At 45.8% G+C, this 20889-nt stretch overlaps 1 protein-coding gene across 1 annotated transcript in view; it reads left to right on the plus strand.

The window, feature by feature from the left end:
* Window positions 1-20889, plus strand: part of SVEP1 (sushi, von Willebrand factor type A, EGF and pentraxin domain containing 1) — a gene marked incomplete at its 5' end in the record, with an annotated part of 183300 nt that overhangs the window by 91209 nt on the left and 71202 nt on the right. Inside the window, 11 exons of the mRNA XM_025208993.1 lie at window positions 1247-1368; window positions 6224-6332; window positions 8989-9180; window positions 9851-10084; window positions 10570-10731; window positions 11708-11869; window positions 15198-15359; window positions 15991-16082; window positions 17895-17991; window positions 18396-18509; window positions 20245-20358. Coding sequence (XP_025064778.1) covers window positions 1247-1368; window positions 6224-6332; window positions 8989-9180; window positions 9851-10084; window positions 10570-10731; window positions 11708-11869; window positions 15198-15359; window positions 15991-16082; window positions 17895-17991; window positions 18396-18509; window positions 20245-20358 — 1560 coding nt within the window. The remainder of the gene's footprint in view (window positions 1-1246; window positions 1369-6223; window positions 6333-8988; window positions 9181-9850; window positions 10085-10569; window positions 10732-11707; window positions 11870-15197; window positions 15360-15990; window positions 16083-17894; window positions 17992-18395; window positions 18510-20244; window positions 20359-20889) is intronic.

Raw genomic sequence — 20889 nt, forward strand, 5'->3', positions numbered from 1 at the left:
GTCTGTGGACAGCCCCTCAGCGGCAGATGGCTCTGGCTGAATCGTGGGAGCTGCATATGGCAGCATGGAGCCAGCCTGGCCTGGCCTGCTGGTGCATTCCTTCAAGCTGAAACCAAGCTGGCTAAGTGCCAGCACGTGAGGCTCGTGGCACTGCAGGTGCGAGTTACACACCATCAGGCCAGGCCGGGCCAACTCCATGCCTCCACATGGGGCTTCCACCACTCCAGTGGGGAACCGCACATGGCAGCACGGAGCCCACCTGGCCTGATGGTGCGTGACTCCCTGCATCTCCTGGTCTGCATGCCATCAGGCTGGGTGGGCTCTGTGCCTCCACATTCAACTCCCTGCTGGAGTGCTGGAAGCCCCACGTGGAGGCATGAAGCCAGCCCAGCCTGGCCCAGTAGTGCACAGCTTCTGCCTGCAGTGCCAGGATCCCCATGTACTGTCATGGAGCCAGCTTGGTCTGGGTTGAAGGTGTGTGCCAGCGGGCTTGGTTGGGTCAGCTCCATGCCACCATGTGCAGCTCCTGTGATTCAGCCAGAGCCACATGCTGCTGAGGGGCTCTGCCTGCCTTGGGCCGAGAGTGACCCAAGGGCCCACTGCCTGCTGCTGCCCCTGGCGGCATGGGCTGCGTGCCATAGGTGGGGCTTGTAGTAGTGAGGCCTACATGCACCCACAAACCCCACACCCACCCCTCTCCAGGGTTCCCCCACAAATCCCACACCCACCCACAAATCCACCCACACCCCCCACTCCCCTTCACAAAACTCACATATTTCCCCCACAATAAATCCCCTCCACACACACAGACCCCCCATACCCACTCCCAACCACACTCCACACTCCCCCACACACAATATACAAGACTAAGACTTTATTTTTCAAATAAATCAGGACAATAATTTTTTGAAATAAAATTAAAATATGTTATAACAGATGTTTGTTTTTTAGCATATGATTTGGTTTTTTTTCTGGTTCCAAGATGGCAAAACCCCTTCCCAAAAGAAGTACTTTGGAGGGCAAGGATGGGGACTTCCAGTGGCAAAGGCCAGGGATTAGGGGGTGGGACTTCTGGTCCCAAGATGGTGATCGGGGGCAGGGCACCTGTCATGGGGCAGGGCTACCCTTGCGGCCTTTGACAGCTTACCCAAAGTCGTTAAGCAGCCCTCCAGCCAAAATAATTGCCCACCCCTGTGTTATACTAAACCTATTAACCAATAAAAGCTTCTTTTCCCCACATTTTCAGTAAATCGTTTTGCCAATCATGGGTTCAAATCCTTTGAGATGCTGTACAAAGCAACCCGATGTGATGACAACAACCTTCTAGATAGCTTTGCTGAGGCTTTCCAGAGTGCACTTGGTAAAATGGTAGGTTAGTAATACAACTTGTTTAATAACTTCCTTACATTGCTTCTTTTCCTCCTTACCTGTTCTTTATATTGCATTCCTTAGAAGCTTGGATGTTGATTTTGTTTCAATTCAAATGATGAAATGTCTCCCTTATAATGAAAGTGCCCATATGTTGATTGTTACTGTAAAGAGTGATGTGCAAATTGTTGTTGCAGCCACAGTTCAGAATTACAGTACATCTTCAATACTGTATCCAAATGGCAACATTCCTCCCCTCTCGTTCCCTCCCCTTCTCTACCAGTAATTTCTAACTATTATTATTGCATAACAAACTGTTCTCTTTTAAGGTTTGCTATATATAACATCTCTTCTTTTATGTTTGGCATGGTTTTAAATTATACATCGTGCATAATTCCTCACAAAATGCTGCAGTTTCACTTACCTAAATGAATTCTGTTATCCAAAAGACTTTTCAACAGGTGCTTTACCAAAGGTTGGGGTAGCTGAGGACGTGCTGTAGCTTCAAACTTAGTCTTGGAGATGACACTAATAAAGCTTCCAAAAGCACCAGAAACTTAGAAATCTGAGTCTATTGACTTTCAGTAGGACTTGTGCCCCTAGATCAGTTGTTTTGAAAAACCCCATTTTACTCCCTCAAAATTAAGTATTATTCTTGAAACTCAGTGATTGGGACAAAAAAGACTCCCTGTCTTAATATGGTAGTACCTCATCAAATGGAGTGGTATACAGGAGAAGTCATGGCAGTAATGGGAAGAAGAGCAAAGTACCATCAAAAGCTACCATCCAGCCCTTCAGAGACATCATCTGCCCAGCAACCTGCATGGCCGTATAGTCTTATATGGATTACAGAGCCCAAAGGCATTTGATTCATCGGCATTGCCCACCAGCCCGTTTGTCAGTGGTGGGCACAACTTCATTGTCATTCTCTTATGTTGGAGTCTAGACCCCTGGCACAGGTGCCAGAGTGTGGCACACAAAGGCATTTTGTTTGGCACATCTGCCTCAGAGCAGACATTGGGGAAGGTGCCACGGCTGTGCTGCCACAACAAGAATCAGGCCCCTTGTGGCTCCGCTCCTGGCACACCAGTATCTTACAAGTTGAGGTTTCCAGTGATTTTGGCACTCTGCCCAGAAGTGTTGCTGACTCCTGATCTAGACATCTGTTGGTCTGTTGTATTGTCTCAGCTTTGTTTTCTTTCTGCAGGAGAACTTGGCTGAGTTTCCTACCATTCCTCTTCTTTGATAGCATATTTATCACCTGTCTCTGAGAACAAAACTTAAAAGTGCAAATACTAGCTGAAATTGCAAGCACTAAGTCATGGGACAAAACACTTGAAGACCCGCCTGAGCACTTGCATCAAAGTGCAGCATGCTGGCATAACAGAAGTCCAGAAGACAATCTAAATATGTCAAGTCCATTTCCTCAGGACTTGGAAATGCTAGCAATGATCCAAATGCAAGAAAATTAAATCACTAGCATCTAAACACAAGAGTTGCATAGAGAAGCTCCAAGCAAAAGTTGATAGGGTGAAAGTCGATGCAAATAAAAAGCACTTTCTAGAGCTCGCTTTGTTGGAAAGCCTCCTGGAAAGCAACAAATATGGCTGAGTTAAAGAAAGCTGAGCTACCACTGCTTTCCTGTCTGATGGGTTCTGCAGTGTCGTCACTGCTAGAGCAGTTTATTTGCAGTCTGGAGGGTCTCTGCAAAGTCATCTGTACTGCTTAGGGGCTGCACAAGGGGAATGAAGGTGGAACAGCTGTTTTAGTCATGCCTTTGCTTCCATATGCAAGGAACACAGGGACTCCTTGTGGACTTTACATGGACCAGCATGGAAAGCTGTGATACCACTGGACCAGAGCAGAGCCCAGTTGATTCATAGATCAGGGGTGGGCAATTATTTTGGGCGGAGGGCCACTTCACAAGTTTTGGTGAGCTGTCAAGGACCACATGGGTAGCCCCACCCCTTGACAGTTGCCCTGCCCCCTGGTCACCATCTTGGGACCAGAAGTCCCACCCCTTGCCCCCAGATGTACTCCTTTTGGGGAGGTCACCTTGGAAATGAAAGTTACACCCTGTCACATGATCTGCGTCATAAGACCCACCCACCCAACACCAAACTGCCCTACTTACCATATCTGTCCCAGAATCCCCTGCCCTCATCACACAGTCACATAGATGTCCTTGTTATAACAGCTACCCAGGTGATTGGGGGAACTTGGTAGGTGTGCCAGTACATGCACTAGGAGCACTGGGCCCAGTACCTACCAGGGCCCAGCCCACCCCAGGCTGCCCATGGCTCCAATGGCAAGCAGGTCCTGACTACAAGGCCCAGACCTGCATAGCATAGCAGTGAGCCAGCCCTGCCTGTCCTGTTCTGGCTGCAGCAGGTGGTTGCCAGCTGCAAGCCTGGACCTGCATGTGGGGCAAGGAGCCAGCCAGGGCCATCCTGGCACCACCTGGTTCCCAGCTCCAAGGTTAGGACCTCATGGCCAGGCCCATCCCCTCCCAGCAAGGGTTCCTAGCTTCAAGGCAGGGGCTGGCACCCCAGCAAGGCAGCAGAAGCCAGCCCAGCCTGCCCTTCCCCTCACCTGCAGGCCAGGACCCAGCTCAGCCCCTCCTTAACTGCAGGCCAGCAAAAGCTAGCCCAGCCTCCCTTCCCCTCACCAGTACTGGTCACCAGACCCCTCCCACAAGCCAGGACCCAGCCCACCCCATCAGGCCCCATGCAGCAAAGGCTGGCCAAACCCCCCTCCACCCCTCACTGGCACCAGCATGACCTGGCCTGTCCCAGCCTGCCCTACTCCTCCCCCCTGCGACACAGCAGAAGCCAGCCCAGGCCCAGGTCCCCTCACTGGCGCAGCCCCCTCCAGTGCTGCAGGACCCATCCCATCCCAAGCCACAGGGGGCTCAGCCGCAGCTTTCGCTCCCTGGTGCCGGCCCATCCGGGCCCGGCCCGGCCCTTCCCAAGTGGTATGGGACCAACGCCTGCCCAGCCGTGGCTTCCCCGTGTGCTGCTAGGGACAGGATGAGCCCGGCCGGAGCAGCAGGGGCTCAGCTGCACCTTACCCCTACCTGTGCTGGCCAGTCCCAAGTGGCACACGCCTCTGCCGCCGCTTCTGCTGCCTGGTGCCGACCTGGCTGGGCTCATCCTGTCCCCAGCAGCACATGGGGAAGCTGCAGCTAGGACAGCTTAGGCCACGTGCCGCTTGGGACGCTCTGGACCCAGAAGGGTTGGCACCAGCCAGGAAAAGCGACAGCAGAGCCTCCTGCCTCTTGGGCCCAGCCAGCTCAGGTAGACGGAAAGTGCAGCTGAGCTCCTGTTGCTCCGGCCGGGTGTGTCCCGTCCCGCATGGCACACAGCTATGCTGCCGCTTTTCCTGGCTGGTGCTAACCCTGCCAGGCTCGTCCTGTCCCCAGCAACATGTGGGGAAGCCGGCTTCAGCCACATGCCACTCTGGACAGGGCGGGCCCAGCCAGGTTGGCACCGGCCAGGAAAAGTGGCAGCAGAGCCTCCTGCTGCTTGGTACCAGCTGGCTCGCGTAGGGAGAAGGTGCAACTGAGCTCCTGCCACCCTGGCCGGGCACCTCCTGTCCCCAGCAGCACATGGGGAAGCCGGCTTCAGCCGCACGCCGCTTTTCCTGGCCGTTGCCGACCTGGCTGGGCCTGTCCCTGGCTCGGGACTGGCCCAGGAGTGGCTTTCCCTCCCCGGTGCCAGCCCAGCCCAGCCCAAGCTGCACAAGGCAAAGCCACAACCTCCTCTTACCTCAGCTGGCCCGCCCGACTGGTCCCAAGAGGCACACAGCTCAGCCACCACCTCTCTTCCCTGCTGCCAACTGGGCCAGGGCTGCACGTGGCACAGCTGGCCCAGTTGCTGCTTCCCTTCCCCAGTGCCCGCCTGAGCAACATGGCACGGCAAAAGCCTACCACCAGCCGCTTTTCTGGGCTTACCTGCAGGGCAAGATCCTTTCCAGTCCTGCACAGGAGGCAGAAGCCGGCCCAGGCATGCCTTCCCCTCACTGGAACCACAGGATCTGGCCCAGCCCCCGTGCCCCTCTCAATCTGCAAATGTGGCCTGAGCCAGGGGCAGGGCTGAGGTCATGGTTGGTTGCCTTGCGACCAGAACCCAAGTAAACAGCCTGAGGTGCCTGCAGCCGGTGGCTGGTGCCGCCAGCCACCGCCGGAGGCTTGTAGACAGGGAGCTGCCATTACCTAGGTTTTGAAGGGGCATCGCGGGCCAGAGGGAAGTGCTTGGGCCGGATCTGGCCTGTGGCCCGTATTTTGCCCGCCCATGCCATAGATACTTATATCTTGTAGCAGAATACACAGTCAACTGATATGAAAAGGCCAAGGTGGTTGAAACATGGAAACACTGCAAGATGGCTTCACTCTTTTGTGAATTTAACTGCCTACCTCCTCCATATTGAACCCACAATGAGTCCTACTCCTCCAAGCAGGAAGGGGGTACGTGCATGTAGTAGAGTTGTATCATATCACATGTGTTCCATCTTCTCATCCATCTACCCGCCACATCTTCTCTTCCATAAACTCCTCTGCTATAGAATTATATCAGCTGGACACTGTGTCAAGATTTTCTTCTGTTAAACTGATTCTCCCTATTTTATTTTCAACTGCAAGATCACTGATGCTGCCCAAGTTCCTGTAGGTGCGTATATGTGTGTGTGTGTAGGGAGGTGGGGGGCAAATTCCAAATGCCCATTTTAAAATATAGAATTATAATAAATATAAAGGAAGAAATCTGGTGGCAAATAGAGAGTACCAGATGGTCTGTACTGCACTTAGATTATAAATATGTTTGGTTTCTTTAATGGTTTTTCTAATTTCTGTTTGCAGGTCCCATCATTCTGTAATGATGTCGATGACATTGACTGCAGGTTGGAGGATTTGCTACAAAAACATTGCTTAGAATATAATTATGATTACGAAAATGGATTTGCAATTGGTAATGTAATAATTCCGTAGCTTGCCAACCTTAAAGAGTTTAAATGTGGTTTAATATAAGAACATACGACTTTGGTAGAGTCAGATGTACTCTATGGAATACTTTATGAAAATAATTACAGAGTACTTAGGACACTAAACAATTAAACAATAGTTTGATAAATTAGTACATTAGCTTTTTATTGTTGTTTCCTGTACTATGCTTGTTAGTGGGGGGTGGGAGGGAGAGTAAGTGCCTCAAAGCATGTAAAAAAATAAGAAAATTAAAAAACTGTTTGGGTAGTGTTACAAATAAAGTTGGTGGGTTTTTTTAAGCATACAATTTAAAATCAAATCATTGAACAGGGAGATTAGATGCCTCTGAGGCTTGTTAATGGAACAGGTAGCCTTTCATGTTTGTCATTAGTTGAAATCCAAGGTCTAATCCCAGTCTTGTAGACATGAGCATAGGAGTTTACACATTTGCCATGAGACTGCTCACAGCCTGTAAGGATAAGCGTGTACTTAAATCTTTGCAGGATCAGGGCCTCCCTTTGCTGTCACTGAAAGCTGTTGATGTCTGAATGACCACTTCACTGCATATGTAAAATGCTTGGCCATTCTCAGTCCAATTACTAATAGAGAAGTATATCCATTACTAAGCAATCACACCTGTCACTGACAGTCCTTGAGTTCTCACGCCAAAGAGCCTGAAGACCAAGGAAGGATGGAAATTGAACTATTATCACTCTTAGTTAACAGAGGCCCTGCAGATCAGGTTTGGGATGCATTGTCAGGATACTTAGAGAGGTAGTTGCACTGCTGTCCTCTGCAGTGTGGCTGGTCTGTGAAATGAAAGATTTCACTCATATTCCAGCTCTTTTAGGGCCTGATCTAACTCCCATTGCATGAGAACCTTTCCATTGGTTTACAATCAAATGCAGTGATTTTCAGTTTGATATTAACATCAGGTGAAGCTGGAATTAATTTATTATTAGTTTGGATGAAGCAGTGATAAGGAAACGTTCTTATTTATGCCAGCCTAAATTTAAAATAGCTCTACCTGCTAGCACTGGAATTTCTCCAAAAACACTCCAGTATAGCTAAGATCACAATTAGGCCCAGGTTTTTTAGAGTCAGCAGTTTAAAAGATTGGTTCTGAAATAGTTACAAAGTATTATTGGGGTTCCCTTGCCTTATTTTTGTCATTAATCAAATGTAATCTAAATAGCTGACATATAATTATACTCAGGGATTATTGATACCTCCACATATTTCTAAAAAGAGATTAACAGAATCGGCAAAAATTCTTCAGTTTCAATAATTATAAAAAGATAACGTTATGTACATAGATGTTTATTTGAACAGCTCGGGCCAAATGAATACACAGTGTAGTTAATATTTTCAGAAGTATTATCTTAGGCGTGAATTAGGCCCATTATACATAATTTGGGCTGGTTACTTACAGTAATTGAATATGGAGCCTTTCACTTGGAAGGTGGTTGTATGATTGAGGCCTAGTTCATTCTTCTATGTGTAATGTGCTGGTAAGTCTGATGGATGTCCACTGTTACAATTGACACGTATTTATATAGCAATACAAGGTGTTGGTTTTGACCTAAAAAGCCCTAAATGAACTGGAACATTGGATATTGCCCGTCTCCATTGCATATTTCTGCCCTTGAAATCAGTTAGAGGTGCAACTAGAACTGGACTCCTATGAAAGGAAGGATCTGTTGGTTTCTGGAGAGTCATAGTTTCATAGTAGCTAAGGTCAGGAGGGACCTGAACAGATCATCTAGCCTGACCCCCTGCCACAGGCAGGAATGAATGCTGGGTTCACAAGACCCCAGACAGGTGATCATACAACCTCCTCTTGAATTTGCCCAAGGTAGGGATGAGGACCACTTCCCTGGGAAGTTGGTTCCAGATTCTGGCCACCCTAACTGTAAAATATTGCCTTCTGATCTCTAACCTAAACCTATTCTCCATCAGCTTATTACCATTGTTCCTTGTCATCCCAGGTGGTGCTGGGGAGAAAAGAGCTCTCTGCCTATTTGCTGTTGATCTCCCCTGATGAGCTTGTAGGCAGCCTCTCACTTGAGAATGCTTGAGCTGAAAAACATGTTGTTAGAGCAGGTATGGGTAGAATTCCAGGGAGCTGGAAGTGGGACTGTGGCCTGGTCAGCATACAGTAGGGCTTTGATGAAATAACTCTGCCAAATGGTATTAGATGCAGGGTAATAAGAAGATAGGGATTGTGTGTGTGTGTGTGTGTGCGCGTGCATGCACGCGCGAAGGTTTGGTCTCCATTTAACCCGGATAACTGGCTTAGTTAAGGACAAGACTTGTCCCTTTACTGCTATTATTATGTGCCAGTAAAACCCTCAGAATAGACCCATATAAAACAATATACCATGTAAAACAATATGTTTTATAACTAAAAGAGGAAATATCTGTATAAATACTCTTACCTCAATAGAACCGCACCTATTTTAGAGGGGCTTGTTGCCTCAACTATGCTGGCAAAGCTACATAAGTGAAGACAAGATCTATATGGGGTGCCTGGCTTTAGATCATCCTTCTTGCATTAAGAAGTTTTTGTTATGTTGATGTGAAGAAATAGACACTTATTTTCATGCTGTGTTTTTCTTTTGCTTGTTCTTAATGGCTGGCAGGACCTGGTGGCTGGGGCACAGCAAACCATCTGGATTATGCCTATGATGACTTCCGTGATGTAACGCAGGAAGAACCACTACGCAACCAACGCTCTGACACTGTGAAATCGAGACCTTCCCGGGTCAAAAGACACAAAAAACTCAACATTCCAATGACAGACCATAAAATTAAGTTAATATTTAACATTACTGGTGAGGAAAAAACATCCCCTTCCTTTTCTGTTTAAGAATCTACCAATAACAAAATGAAGCACTGTCTTCAGTTCATGAAACCAGTAGGAAATGCAGACCACAGGTTTCTAATTAATCTTGCTACCATATTGTCTCACCAGCTTACTTCTTTGTAGCACCTGACAGCATGGTTGCCTTGGGCAGTACTTTATATTTTACCCTATGTATTTTGGTACATTGGTTTTGACTAGGCTCTGCCTGTGGACTTTAGACCTCTTGAGTACAGGAGAATCCAGATTAGTAACACCCCTCCCCACCCCCCCAGTGGTTCACGACCTCTTAAGGTCTCAGTGGGTTGTGAAATAAAGTATGAACTACTCAGCTCTTTGCTGAAGATTTCACATTAAGAAGCGCTGCTTCTCCAGTCAACTAGAGCTCATCAGCAGTCCTGCACAGCTGAGTGAGAAGGGGCACCCTTTGAAATTATAGCTGTAGTAAACAACTGGAGCTCCTCAGAGGTTTACTGTTGCTGTGTATTGCACCAGTTCCTTCACAAACCTTCAACCAGCAAAGCACCTGTGTTCTGCAGCATTACATTTTTTGGGGTCCACACTTACAAAGTATGCTGGAACATACAACAGTAAAATCTGTAACACAATTTGTGTGCATGTGTGTTCTTTTTAAACCCCAGCTAGTGTGCCATTGCCTGATGAAAGGAACGATACCCTGGAATGGGAAAACCAGCAACGACTTCTTAAAACTCTAGAGACTATCACAAACAGGCTGAAAAGGACTCTCAATAAGGAACCCATGTATTCTTTTCAGTTTGCATCTGAACTGGTTGTTGCTGACAGCAACTCTCTGGAAACGGAGAAAGCCTTTCTCTTCTGCAGACCAGGTTCAGTGCTGAGAGGTCGAATGTGTGGTAAGCCAAATGCTTATTGCCTCCTTGTGCTCATCTCCTGTATTTATGATTTTAATGTTTTAGGGAGGTATGTTATGTAGGGTAGGGCCGTTTCACAGGCATCATGAAATCACAATCTTTATTACTGTGTGCATCATCTCTGGAAATGATGTCTGGGTGCACCCAGAACCATGACTGTGGAGTATGCCAGGTACCCACGTTATGACTCCACTGCCAAGGACATCCCCAGGATATCCTCACTCCTCCTTCCTGACGTTGATGTCCGTGGGGTGAAAACAGTGGGTGGTGTTTATTGTTTCAGCAGAGCTGAGTACCCTGTCACCACAATTTAGACGTTCCTAATGAGACTGTACAGAAGTCATCAAGCCCAGAGCTTGGATTCCAGTGCATTGTGTTTGGCTATATACATTTGCAGTGATGGGTATTCTGTGGTATCAGGTATTCCATGATTAATCTACACCTTATTTTTTCTCCTTTGTAATCAGTTAACTGTCCTTTGGGCACCTATTACTCTCTGGAGCATCATACCTGTGAAAGCTGCTGGACTGGGTCATATCAGGATGAGGAAGGGCAGTTGGAATGCAAAAGTTGTCCATCTGGTAGCTACACTGAATACCTTCATTCCAGGAGTATCTCTGAATGTAAAGGTGGGAACTCAGCATCCACACAACAGTCACTTTTGAATTAGTAATGGCTACATTTTACTTTCTAATGTTTGGAAATACTGTATGTTTAAATGAGATTAGAATACTGCCCCCAAAATGTAAATGTATCATCAGGTTATTTTAAGGTTCTTGGTCAGATCCTGGCTGTCCTTGTGTGGGTACACTGAGGAATAGATGATACCTGAGAATACATAAGCATTTTCCATTTCACATGGGCATGCATGCAGAAGGTATTCAGTGTGTCAATATATGTGCTTGTTTGAGGGTAAGAGGAACTGGCCATTAAGGCAAGAAGTGCATGGTATAGTGATACAGGTTGAGAATGAGGGGCCTTTTTTCCCTAACTGATATCCATTGTCTGGTGCTGAGATAGCACTCATTGCATTAGGAGAAGTGTACATTATGTACCACATTTCAACACTTCCTTCTACCACCTTTCTCATGGACAAATACCCCTGGACACTGTCACTGCTGTGTCCCACCTTCCATGAATTAAGCTCTCCAAGGTAGAACAGAGTTTTCACTTTGCAACTTGTGAAGTAAGAACTGTTTTTCCCCCCTGTGTGAATTTAACTGGCTTCAGTGGTTGAAATTTGAAATGCTAACAACAAGGAATCCGTGCAGCAGAGTGGAATGTAGTAAGCTCGTTTACAGTTTGTAAACATGCTCTCAGTAATTTACTGTTCATGAGCAATTGCAGAATTGCATTTTTTTTTACTCCCGCATAATGAAATAAATTTCCAGAATAAAATGAATGTGTGCGCAGAGGGAGCTGATGCTCTGTGCCTGATTGACTTTGCAAAACATTGCACTAATTGCTATCCTCTGGATTTAAAAGTGTGCTCATAATACTGTGTTTCAAGTGTCATCGCTCAATGAACTAATAAAGCATTACTTGCTAAGAGTTGTATTCTATGTTAGTTATTACTTAACATTTGTGTATTTTTTGGCCTTTTAGCTCAGTGCAAGCAGGGAACCTACTCTCCTAATGGTCTTGAGACCTGTGAATCGTGTCCTTTTGGCACATATCAGCCAGTAATTGGATCTAAGAATTGTCTCTCTTGCCCAGAAAACATGTTGACCGTAAAAAGAGGAGCTGTGGATGTTTTAGCCTGTGGAGGTTTGTAAGAACAAAGGCAGTGAAATGCCTGAAAACAAAGTGTTGCTAAATATCATCTACTATAACCCCTCATATCTAACCTCAGATTTTACTGTCATTATTGGCTAAGAGCAGGTTATTTGTGTTGCACGATAGTGGGCTGATCATTTTTTTTCTACTCTGCTTATCTAAACTTCCTGAAAGATTTCAGAGATGAGGCTGTGTACAGATTCATAGAATTACAAAATAAGGCCTGGGTCAAATATATAGACAGTTACGTGAAAATAAAGTCTTTCCACTTTTTTTTTCAATGGGGAGCATGAAATAGATGTTTTGTAACAATTCTCCAAGCAATTGCAGTATTCTTGTGGGGCAAAACTCAGATCTTTTATCAGTCACTGCCATGCCGTTTTTCAGGGAGAAAAACCATCAGTGGGTCCTGTCTGAGCCTTCTCTTTGGTGCAGCTCTATTCCCAAAGACACGCAAGGGAAGTGACTCACAGGGCGCATCCACACATGCAAGCACGTGCACTTGCAGCAGCTCAAATAGAAGTGGTGCAAATTTGAGCCGGGGCATTTTGCCTCAGCGTACGTGCTCAGACATGCCCTTTGTTGTGGAGCAAATTGTGCCACTTGGGGCAAAATAACCCTGCCTGGATCCTCTTGGATCTACATCCACAGGGAGCTAGAGCCTGGAGCCAGCACCTGTGCTGTCCCCAGCAGTACAAAAAGCTGCCCTGGCAAGCAGCTCAGGGCTACTCGCTCTCAGGAGCTCCTGGGGCTCGGCCAGTTGGTATCTGGGGACACCACCCCTTGTGCCAGCTAGACTGCTGCAGCAGCATCCCAAATCCATTTTTAAAAATACCCTAAAATCCATGTTCTTCCACAATTAAAACAAAAAACCACTCTACACACACACCCCCACACACACACCCCCGCTATAGAGAGAGAGGGATCAATTAGTTGGGCAATGCTTTATTGGTATATGTACAATGATAAAGCATTTTGGAAGCCTACCAGTTTCTCTAGCATCAAGCTAAAATAAATTCTAAATATCTATATGTATAGATTTGTATTTTTGGTTTTCTTCACACATGATGGGTGTGTGATGGGGGGATGTGGGTGTGGGGGACCTTGTGTGGGGGCTGCTCAGGAGGAGTGGGTGCAGCCCCCGCCCCACAGCACATGGAATGCCCCCCCTCTGCAGGGCCTTAGCTTTCCCCTGAAGGGCCACAGCACCCCCCACCCTGGGGTCCATAATTTACCTTCTGCCGCAAAAGCAGGAGTGGGGCTCTCTGAGCCTGCTGCTACCAGCTTCCAGATTTCAGGGACCGCGTGCCAAGCGCAGCCGGGTCCTGCCGGCCCTGGGGCCCCTCTGCCATCTGGCTGAGCTGGTCTTGTGGCGGCGCGCCGCAGGACTGGCCTGGCCAGGCAGCACGAGCAGCTCCAGGGCCGGCAGGACCCAGCTGAGCCCGGCACGTGGTCCCCGTGCACTGCACTGGATACCACCTCTGCTCCACTGTGCCTGCAGGGAGGTAGCCCACGGTGGGACCTGGCCCAGCCCCGTTTGGCTCACTAGTCCAGCTTTACACTGGAGCGGGTCACACAGCTCCAGGAGGCATGGCTACTGTGCATGCCTCCCAGACCCGTGTGACCTGCTCCAGTGCAAAGCCAGACTAGCAAGCTGCACCAGTCTGGGCTAGGTCCTCATCCCCCGCAGCCCTGCCACTCCCCAAACCCCACCACATCCCCCTGCCATCCCTCACACCCCGCTTACCCCCATTTCCTCACTTACCGTGGGCAGGGCTGGGGGCAACAGGAGCACCAAAGAGATGCTCTGGCCAAGACCAAAGCGTCTCTTGTGGAGGACTGACTCCCTGCTGGCTCCAGACATGGTCTGGGACCGTGCCTTGCTCTGCTCTTCTGTGGAGCATTTTTTTTTTTTGTGTTTTGTTTTGTTTTTTTGAGCCCGGTATCCAGGGGTTTAATTTTCTCTCCACACTGCATACTTGCAGTGCGGGGAGCATTTTTTTGTTCCCTCATGCCTCTTGCCCCAGCTCAAAGGGGTTTGAGACGGGGCAAGAGGCACAAGCGCGCTTGTCTGGATGCGCCAACAGAGGGTATAGACTAATGGTACTCAACCTTTTTGGGATCAAGGCACCCCTCATTGGATCTGAGGCACCTGAACATAAGTTCTGTGAATTGAGTGGCACCCAGTTCCAAAAACGTATTTGTAGATTAGTGCTTACTTCCTTGCAGACGTGCCTGATAGTGGGGATGGGGGTTTGTCCAGACAGACAAGCCTTAGCCAGCACTTATCTGTTTAGTTGATCTGCTTATTTCCTAACACTGCATTTGTCTCCTTAAACTTCACATCACCCTTAAAAAGATCTTGGTTGAGAATCACTGATATACACAAATGTTCACTGGGAGCCATTTCAAAAAGGGAAGGGGGGCTGCTAGTCCGGAGCATGCAGCACCTGTTATGCTTGAACTGCTATCTTTCTCAGGCCTATAGTGATATAAATGTTCTAAAAAGGCTTCAGCCTCAGCCCTTCTTCATCCAGGATTAAATTTGGGGTGATTTAGCTCACCTGTACAGGCCCATGCACACAGAGTAATTAAAGCATACAGTTACTGTACATTCCTGTGTACAGCTCACCTTTCCTTGTTGAAAAGGCTCCAGTGAGCGTTTGTCCATGTCCAGTAGCAAGAAGGAAGAGACTCTTGTTGCCAAAGTGAGTGTAGTCCCTAGGTCTTGTTGAATACACTTTTATGCAGCAGTCTAACTGCACCCTGGGTGGTAGTGACGTGCTGCAGACGCAGCGACAAAAAGTTAACTGCTTCTGGGGGAGGTATCACTTTCTTTTTCTGCTAATGTCAGTGGCCAAAAAAATACTGTGTTTTTGGTGGTAAAGAAAAGGTGACATTTCCTCATGAAGCAGCAAACTACTGGTGGCTCCTGAACTGTGCACTGTTGCCATTCCTCTGCCATCCGTACTGCTAGAGCCAGAGCCACTACAAGGAAGGTGCAGAGTGCAGGAGAATGGATGGGGGATGTTAGTGTAAGGTACCTCCTAGCACCATTCTGGCAACTCCCTTAGGCAGTGCCTGGGACTTATACTCCACTTACCCACCCATCACTTTGTTATTGTGTTTGTGCCTTACACGGCCTTCAGGGAGTGTGTGGCAGCTGTTTTCAAGAGCCATGCTTAACTTGCTAACGTTTGTTGAAATAAGCACAACTTCTGGTTGAAAATGTCTTGAGGTTTATTGGTGCCTATCTGTGGGGAAAGTAAGCAGTAACTGGAAACCAGTCATCATCAGAGCTTTGTTTTGCCCTTTGCAGTACCTTGTCCAGCAGGAGAATTCTCTCGCAGCGGTTTACTTCCTTGCCACCCCTGCCCCAGAGACTATTACCAGCCAGACCCAGGGAAGTCCTACTGCCTGTCTTGTCCCTTTTATGGAACAACTACCATCATAGGTGCCAGATCTATCACAGACTGTTCAAGTAAGTTGAGTCATTTTCTCCAAAGAATGTGACATAAAGGTGGCCAGATCTGACTCTTAATGTGTTTGGGAGCCATCCAAAGGAAGAATAAGCTACCTCTTTTGGCAACATTCACTGCACTCATCTTCCAAAGTAATTTTCTCCTGGCCTGCTGCACTCTTGCTTTTGATTCCTGCCCAGAGCAGGGGGGCTGGACTCGATGATCTCACGAGGTCCCTTCCAACCCTAAACTTCTGTGAATCTCCAGAGTTACTTCTGGGTTATCAGAAATGGGGGACCGTGTACTCTGCATTAGGCTCCCTACAAGAGCCTAGATTCCAGTTTCTTTGAAATCAGTGAAAATTTTACTGTAGATCTGTGGAAACTAAAGTGATTAATTTCATGAGCTAAGCTGTAAATCAGGACTGTCTGGGAAACGCATCTTACAAAAGACTTTGCTACAGTGCCTGGTTCTCTCTCCTCATTTATTATTGATTCTGATGTTGCTTAATTGAATAAGTTGTTACTGTAAGTTTTGGGATTTATTCCCATAAATCCACTTTCCCCATAGCATTTTTAAATGCGTCACTACAATGCAGTGAGGATCCTGTAATATTGCATTAACAGTTGCTTTCCTTTATACCCTGTTCAGGTTTTGGCTCTACCTTCTCAGCAGCTGAGGAGAGTGTAATGGTACCAGTCCCTCCAGAAAATATCAGCAAACAGTATAAAGTCAGCAGTCAGGCAAGCACAACATTTTTTAATAATGTTGGCTTTAACTGAAGAAACATACTATCTTCTACAAATATTAAATGGCTAATGCATTTCTGTAACGTAATTGTGCTGCTGAGTGTATTTCCTGAAGCACGCTGAAATAATTATTGTGAGAGCCCCTCTTTTATTTGATTAAAGCAATGTGAGGTACAACTCACTAGCTAGCAAAATTTGTAGGATATATGTTTTATTCCTGACTAATGGCTTCCTTCACAAAAACTGTATTTGTATTTTCTAGTAACCTTTTGTACCAAATGGTAACTTAATAGTGCTTTCTACAGCATTCTTTCAAATTCTTTTGCTATCACAGAATGATTTGGGCAGAAAGGGACTTGATGTAGCCAAAGGCAATCTTAGCTTATCATAAAGAATGTCACCAAGCCATTACTTTAAGACAAAAGGACCCAGTTTCTTGCCCCACATTTGAAATACAGCTCTTATAGCAGTCAGCATGTTGGTCTTTTGATTGGATCTGTTTTGTAACACCATCTTTCACAATAGTCCATTAAGTTCTAGGGTCCTGATTGTGAAGCATTTCTTTTTATTTATGTATTTCTATGCACACAAATTTAAGAAGAGGTATAAGAAGAGACTTATAGAACCAATTCTTCAAACCCTTTTTCTTGTGATTAGCCTCTCTGAAATACATGGAACTACTTGTGTGAGTAGAGACAACTCCCGTGAGGATGTGTTTTGAGGAAAGAGCCTCATTGCTGCAAGCGTAGCAGTCTTTTATGATTTCATTGTGAGATGCCATGTCCCATGAGCAAGAATAATTAATGATAAGCTGGGCCTGAGCCATTAACCTAAAATATATGTAGATAGACAACTAACACCTGATTCAACAAGCACACTAAATTTAATTGCAACACTGTTTTTCTTAAAGTTAAAAGCTCAACAGCTTTGCAGAATTAGAGCCTTTTATCATAGTATAATAATAATTAGAATGTCAACATCTAAAAATAATCTCTCCCAGCTATACAGTTGGTCCAATAAAAGATACCATCAAAAAAGTCCTTGACTCCGAAAGTCCTTCTCAGTTCATTAAACACCCGTGTCTTGTTTGCTGTGGTCAATAGAGGAGGCTAAAATGCATCTATAGGACACATGAAGTCCACAGAATCCCCCCAGCTCATCTCTGCCATTCACTGTAATTGACTGATGATAGGATTAGTCTGTGTGGAAAGGGGAAGATTGAAATAGAACTGGTAAAGAACTGTGATAGGAAGACCTTATTTAAGTGCCACCACATGACTATCATTGATATAAAGAGCTATAGAGGAAGTACTGCAAACATCTATTGAATATTTGTTAAATAGAGCATTCAAAAAATACTGGATGTACAACTTCAGCTGCATGGGCATATGACTTATTCTTCCCTTCTGGAGCAAAGAACAATTGCTGTTAACAAAGGAGTCAGCATGAAGACAGCTACTGCTGCAATAATGATATGGACGATTGTAACTAATGATCATCTTGCAGTTCTGCCTGTCACTTAGGTTTTATGTTAACGAATTATCATGGAAAATTAAACAGATGCATACGCTATATAGAGACAGTAACAGACAAGTCAGTGAATGAAGACAAGTAAAGTAAGAGATATGGAGAGATGAAAATTTATGTCAGTGTTCTAGATTGCTGCACGAAGCTTGTTAGATATAATTAAATAGCCTTCTATTTGTCAGTGGGATACATACTGGCCTATGTAGTGTGTATGTTTGTACGTCAGACTCATTGTTTGCCATATTGTTTTTTATGAGTTTTTTTTCTGTACTTTGACAGGTTTTTCATGAGTGTTTCCTGGAACCGTGTCATAATAATGGAACTTGTAAACAGCTTGGAAGTGGTTACATATGCATCTGTCCATCTGGATATACAGGTAAATTATGTAGTGGATTGGGGGAAGGAAGAGGGTCAGTCGCAACATGGGGCAGAATCTCCAAAGCAGCTAGATATTTTATGTCACTCCACTATCATCAAAAGAATCCTTGTTTCAGCTATCTGTGATAACATATGAAGTACTAAGGTAGTGGAGCTGATCATACTGCAATATTATGCTGCCTGATCTGTTCTTGACCTTTCTGATAGCATTTTCTCACTTGTTTATTTGAAACATTATATTGGATAGAAAAGCGTATGGGCTGAAATGTCTAGTTCTCCAGACTATTAATGAATCTGATGTATTTTTCTCATTAAATAATCTCAACCTCTGTGTTTCAGTGATTTAATTCCATTTCTTTGCTCCTATGATTGAGATGTAGTCATACTTTGTTTCCATTTTAGGCTTAAAGTGTGAACTAGAAATTGATGAGTGCAAATCCTCTCCCTGTCTCAACAACGGAGTTTGCAAAGATGGCATTGCAGCCTTCATTTGCCAGTGCCAGCCAGGCTACACAGGTGACTGGAATGATTTAACTACTTTGTAACACCTCTTTAAAAGGGCATCAGTTCTGTGTTTCACAAGTAAAACAGACCTCTTAAGTTGATGTTTATTTCTTCACTGACTGTAGAATTGTAGCAGTGATGAATTAGGCCCATTAGGCAGAGAAAATCTTGGGTGTATGTGAATAGTTTGTAAAACAGAAGGATTAATATTCAAGAAGCATGAAATGTTTTAGTTGGTATCCTGTAATATTTCCGTTCTGAAAACAAAATGAAGCTGAAAGAAATATTAACTAGGTACTTGTGAGGAGAATGCCTAATACAAGGCTGCTGATAAGCAAGGTATGTTGGCAGGTACCTAATTTTCAGCCTAGGAGTAGATGCTTAATATTTCTTTCACCTTTATTCTTTTTTCAGAAAAGTGTTGCTGCTGAATTCCCACATACACGAACATTGAAATCAGAGAGGTTACCCACATACTTCAGGGCTGAAACCTGTTTACACACCTTGTCAGGTTGTGGCTTTAGTTAGCAATTTTTGAAGATAAAGTGAATGATCAAATAGAGAACATGTCATCATCCAAGCCTTGTAAGCAAGTATAAAAAGCCCTACCATATTTACTCAAATCCAAGATAAGGAAGTTTTTTTTTTCCCCAATGAACACAGGGGTAAAAAAGCCTTGTCTTAGATTTGAGTACTGGGCCAGGGAAGTACTGGTTAGCAGCTGATATACTGCCTGCTCTGGGCTGGGGTGGCTTATGTGATGAGGAAAGGGGTGCACAGTGGGGGAAGCTTGGAGGAGATCCATGGTGAGGTGGGGAGTGCACAGGAGAGACCATGCAGCCTACCTGCCCCCGGCCTTGGGAGCTCCAGCTCCAGCTCTGGCTGTGGCTCCAGCCCTTACCTAGCCAGGCCTGGAGCTGCTGTCACTATTTCTGCTTAGCCAGCCTGAACCAAAATGGGGGCTGTCACTGATGTCTCCCCTGAAGCTGGGGCTGGTGCTGGAGCCATACAAAGATAATTGGCAGGTGAAGGGGGGCAGGGGAGGAGGGAAACAGACACCAGGGGGTGGAGGGCAGGTAACGTGGGGTGACAGGCAGCAAGGGAGAAGGCACAGGCATGTGAGGGACAAGACATGAGAAGGCAGGGGTCAGGCACTGTACATGGCAGGGAGGACAGGCAGCAGGGGGGCAGGCACAAGCACAGCAGGGGGGCAAAGGGCAGGGGTTTGGTCCCTTACTCCCCACCATTGCTTTCCCTGCCACAGCTGTGTGGGGGACAAATTGAAGATGACCTTCAGCTAATTAGATTTTACACATGGAAAGTTATAACAAATTTATAATTTTCCTTGTATAGAGTTTAATTACTGGGGAGGGGGTTGTCTTAAACTATAAGTCATCTTGCATTTGGGTAAACACAGTAATACTTCCCACCAGAGCAGTTCCTTCCCCTCATCATATGATGCCTCTAAGCTTTTTAAATCAAAATTAAGTAAAAATCCTTAATGTGTTTAAAATGATACAGGGAAAAACTCTGGACAGTCTCCCAGGGCTCAGCAGTGAGGGCTATGGAAAGTGTCTGCAGGTGTTCTCAAGGAGGCAGTTAGGTACAGTTTTTTCTCCTGATCTCAGTAGTTTATGACACGAGTGATATTTTGCCTCTGAGGTTTTGAAACTAGGCACTACAGAGTGCATCCCATCCATTTGTCAAAAGTCTATATACCATGTCTTTTAACCATTACTGTTTGAAGGGTCACTGTGTGAAGAAGATGTGAACGAATGCAGCTCCAACCCTTGCCAGAATGGAGCACTTTGTGTTGATGACATCAATGCTTATCGCTGCACATGTACAAAAGCATACACAGGTCAGCCGCGTTTCTTGATTGGTTCAGCCTTTGCAAATGCTAGCTAAAGACTTTACACTCACTGAAATTGACAGTGCAAGTCAGGGATGTCTTCATATGCTTAAACATTGGTTTGGACATTTGGACTGTCTATGAGACATTGAGGTTTAAGGGCTTCAGGTGCAGGACTCAGGAGTTTTAGTTTCTCTTCCCATGTTTGCTATTTAAATTACTGCATGACTTGGAGCAAAGGGGTAAAGAAATATGAGTGGTTCTCTAAGTGTTAAGTTGTATTGCTGTTACTTATCCCTTACAGCAGCTCTGTGGGCCAAATTGTCCCTTTCTTTGTTAAAATGAACCCCACTCCCATCCCATTCATCTCTGCAAGTACTTTTTGCTTTCTGTCAAATAAAAGAATGTTTTTTCCAGAGCTTCTCTATTTTTATTGGATAGGCCAGATGGCTGCAGAGCTAAGATTTTACATTTTACAGTTGCTTCAGCCTTGTGTATCAACTTGAAACTCTATGCACAACTCAACTTCTGGATAGTCGT

The sequence above is a fragment of the Alligator sinensis genome, unplaced genomic scaffold (assembly GCF_000455745.1).
Source record: "Alligator sinensis unplaced genomic scaffold, ASM45574v1 scaffold371_1, whole genome shotgun sequence".
NCBI classification, from domain to species: Eukaryota; Metazoa; Chordata; order Crocodylia; family Alligatoridae; genus Alligator; species Alligator sinensis.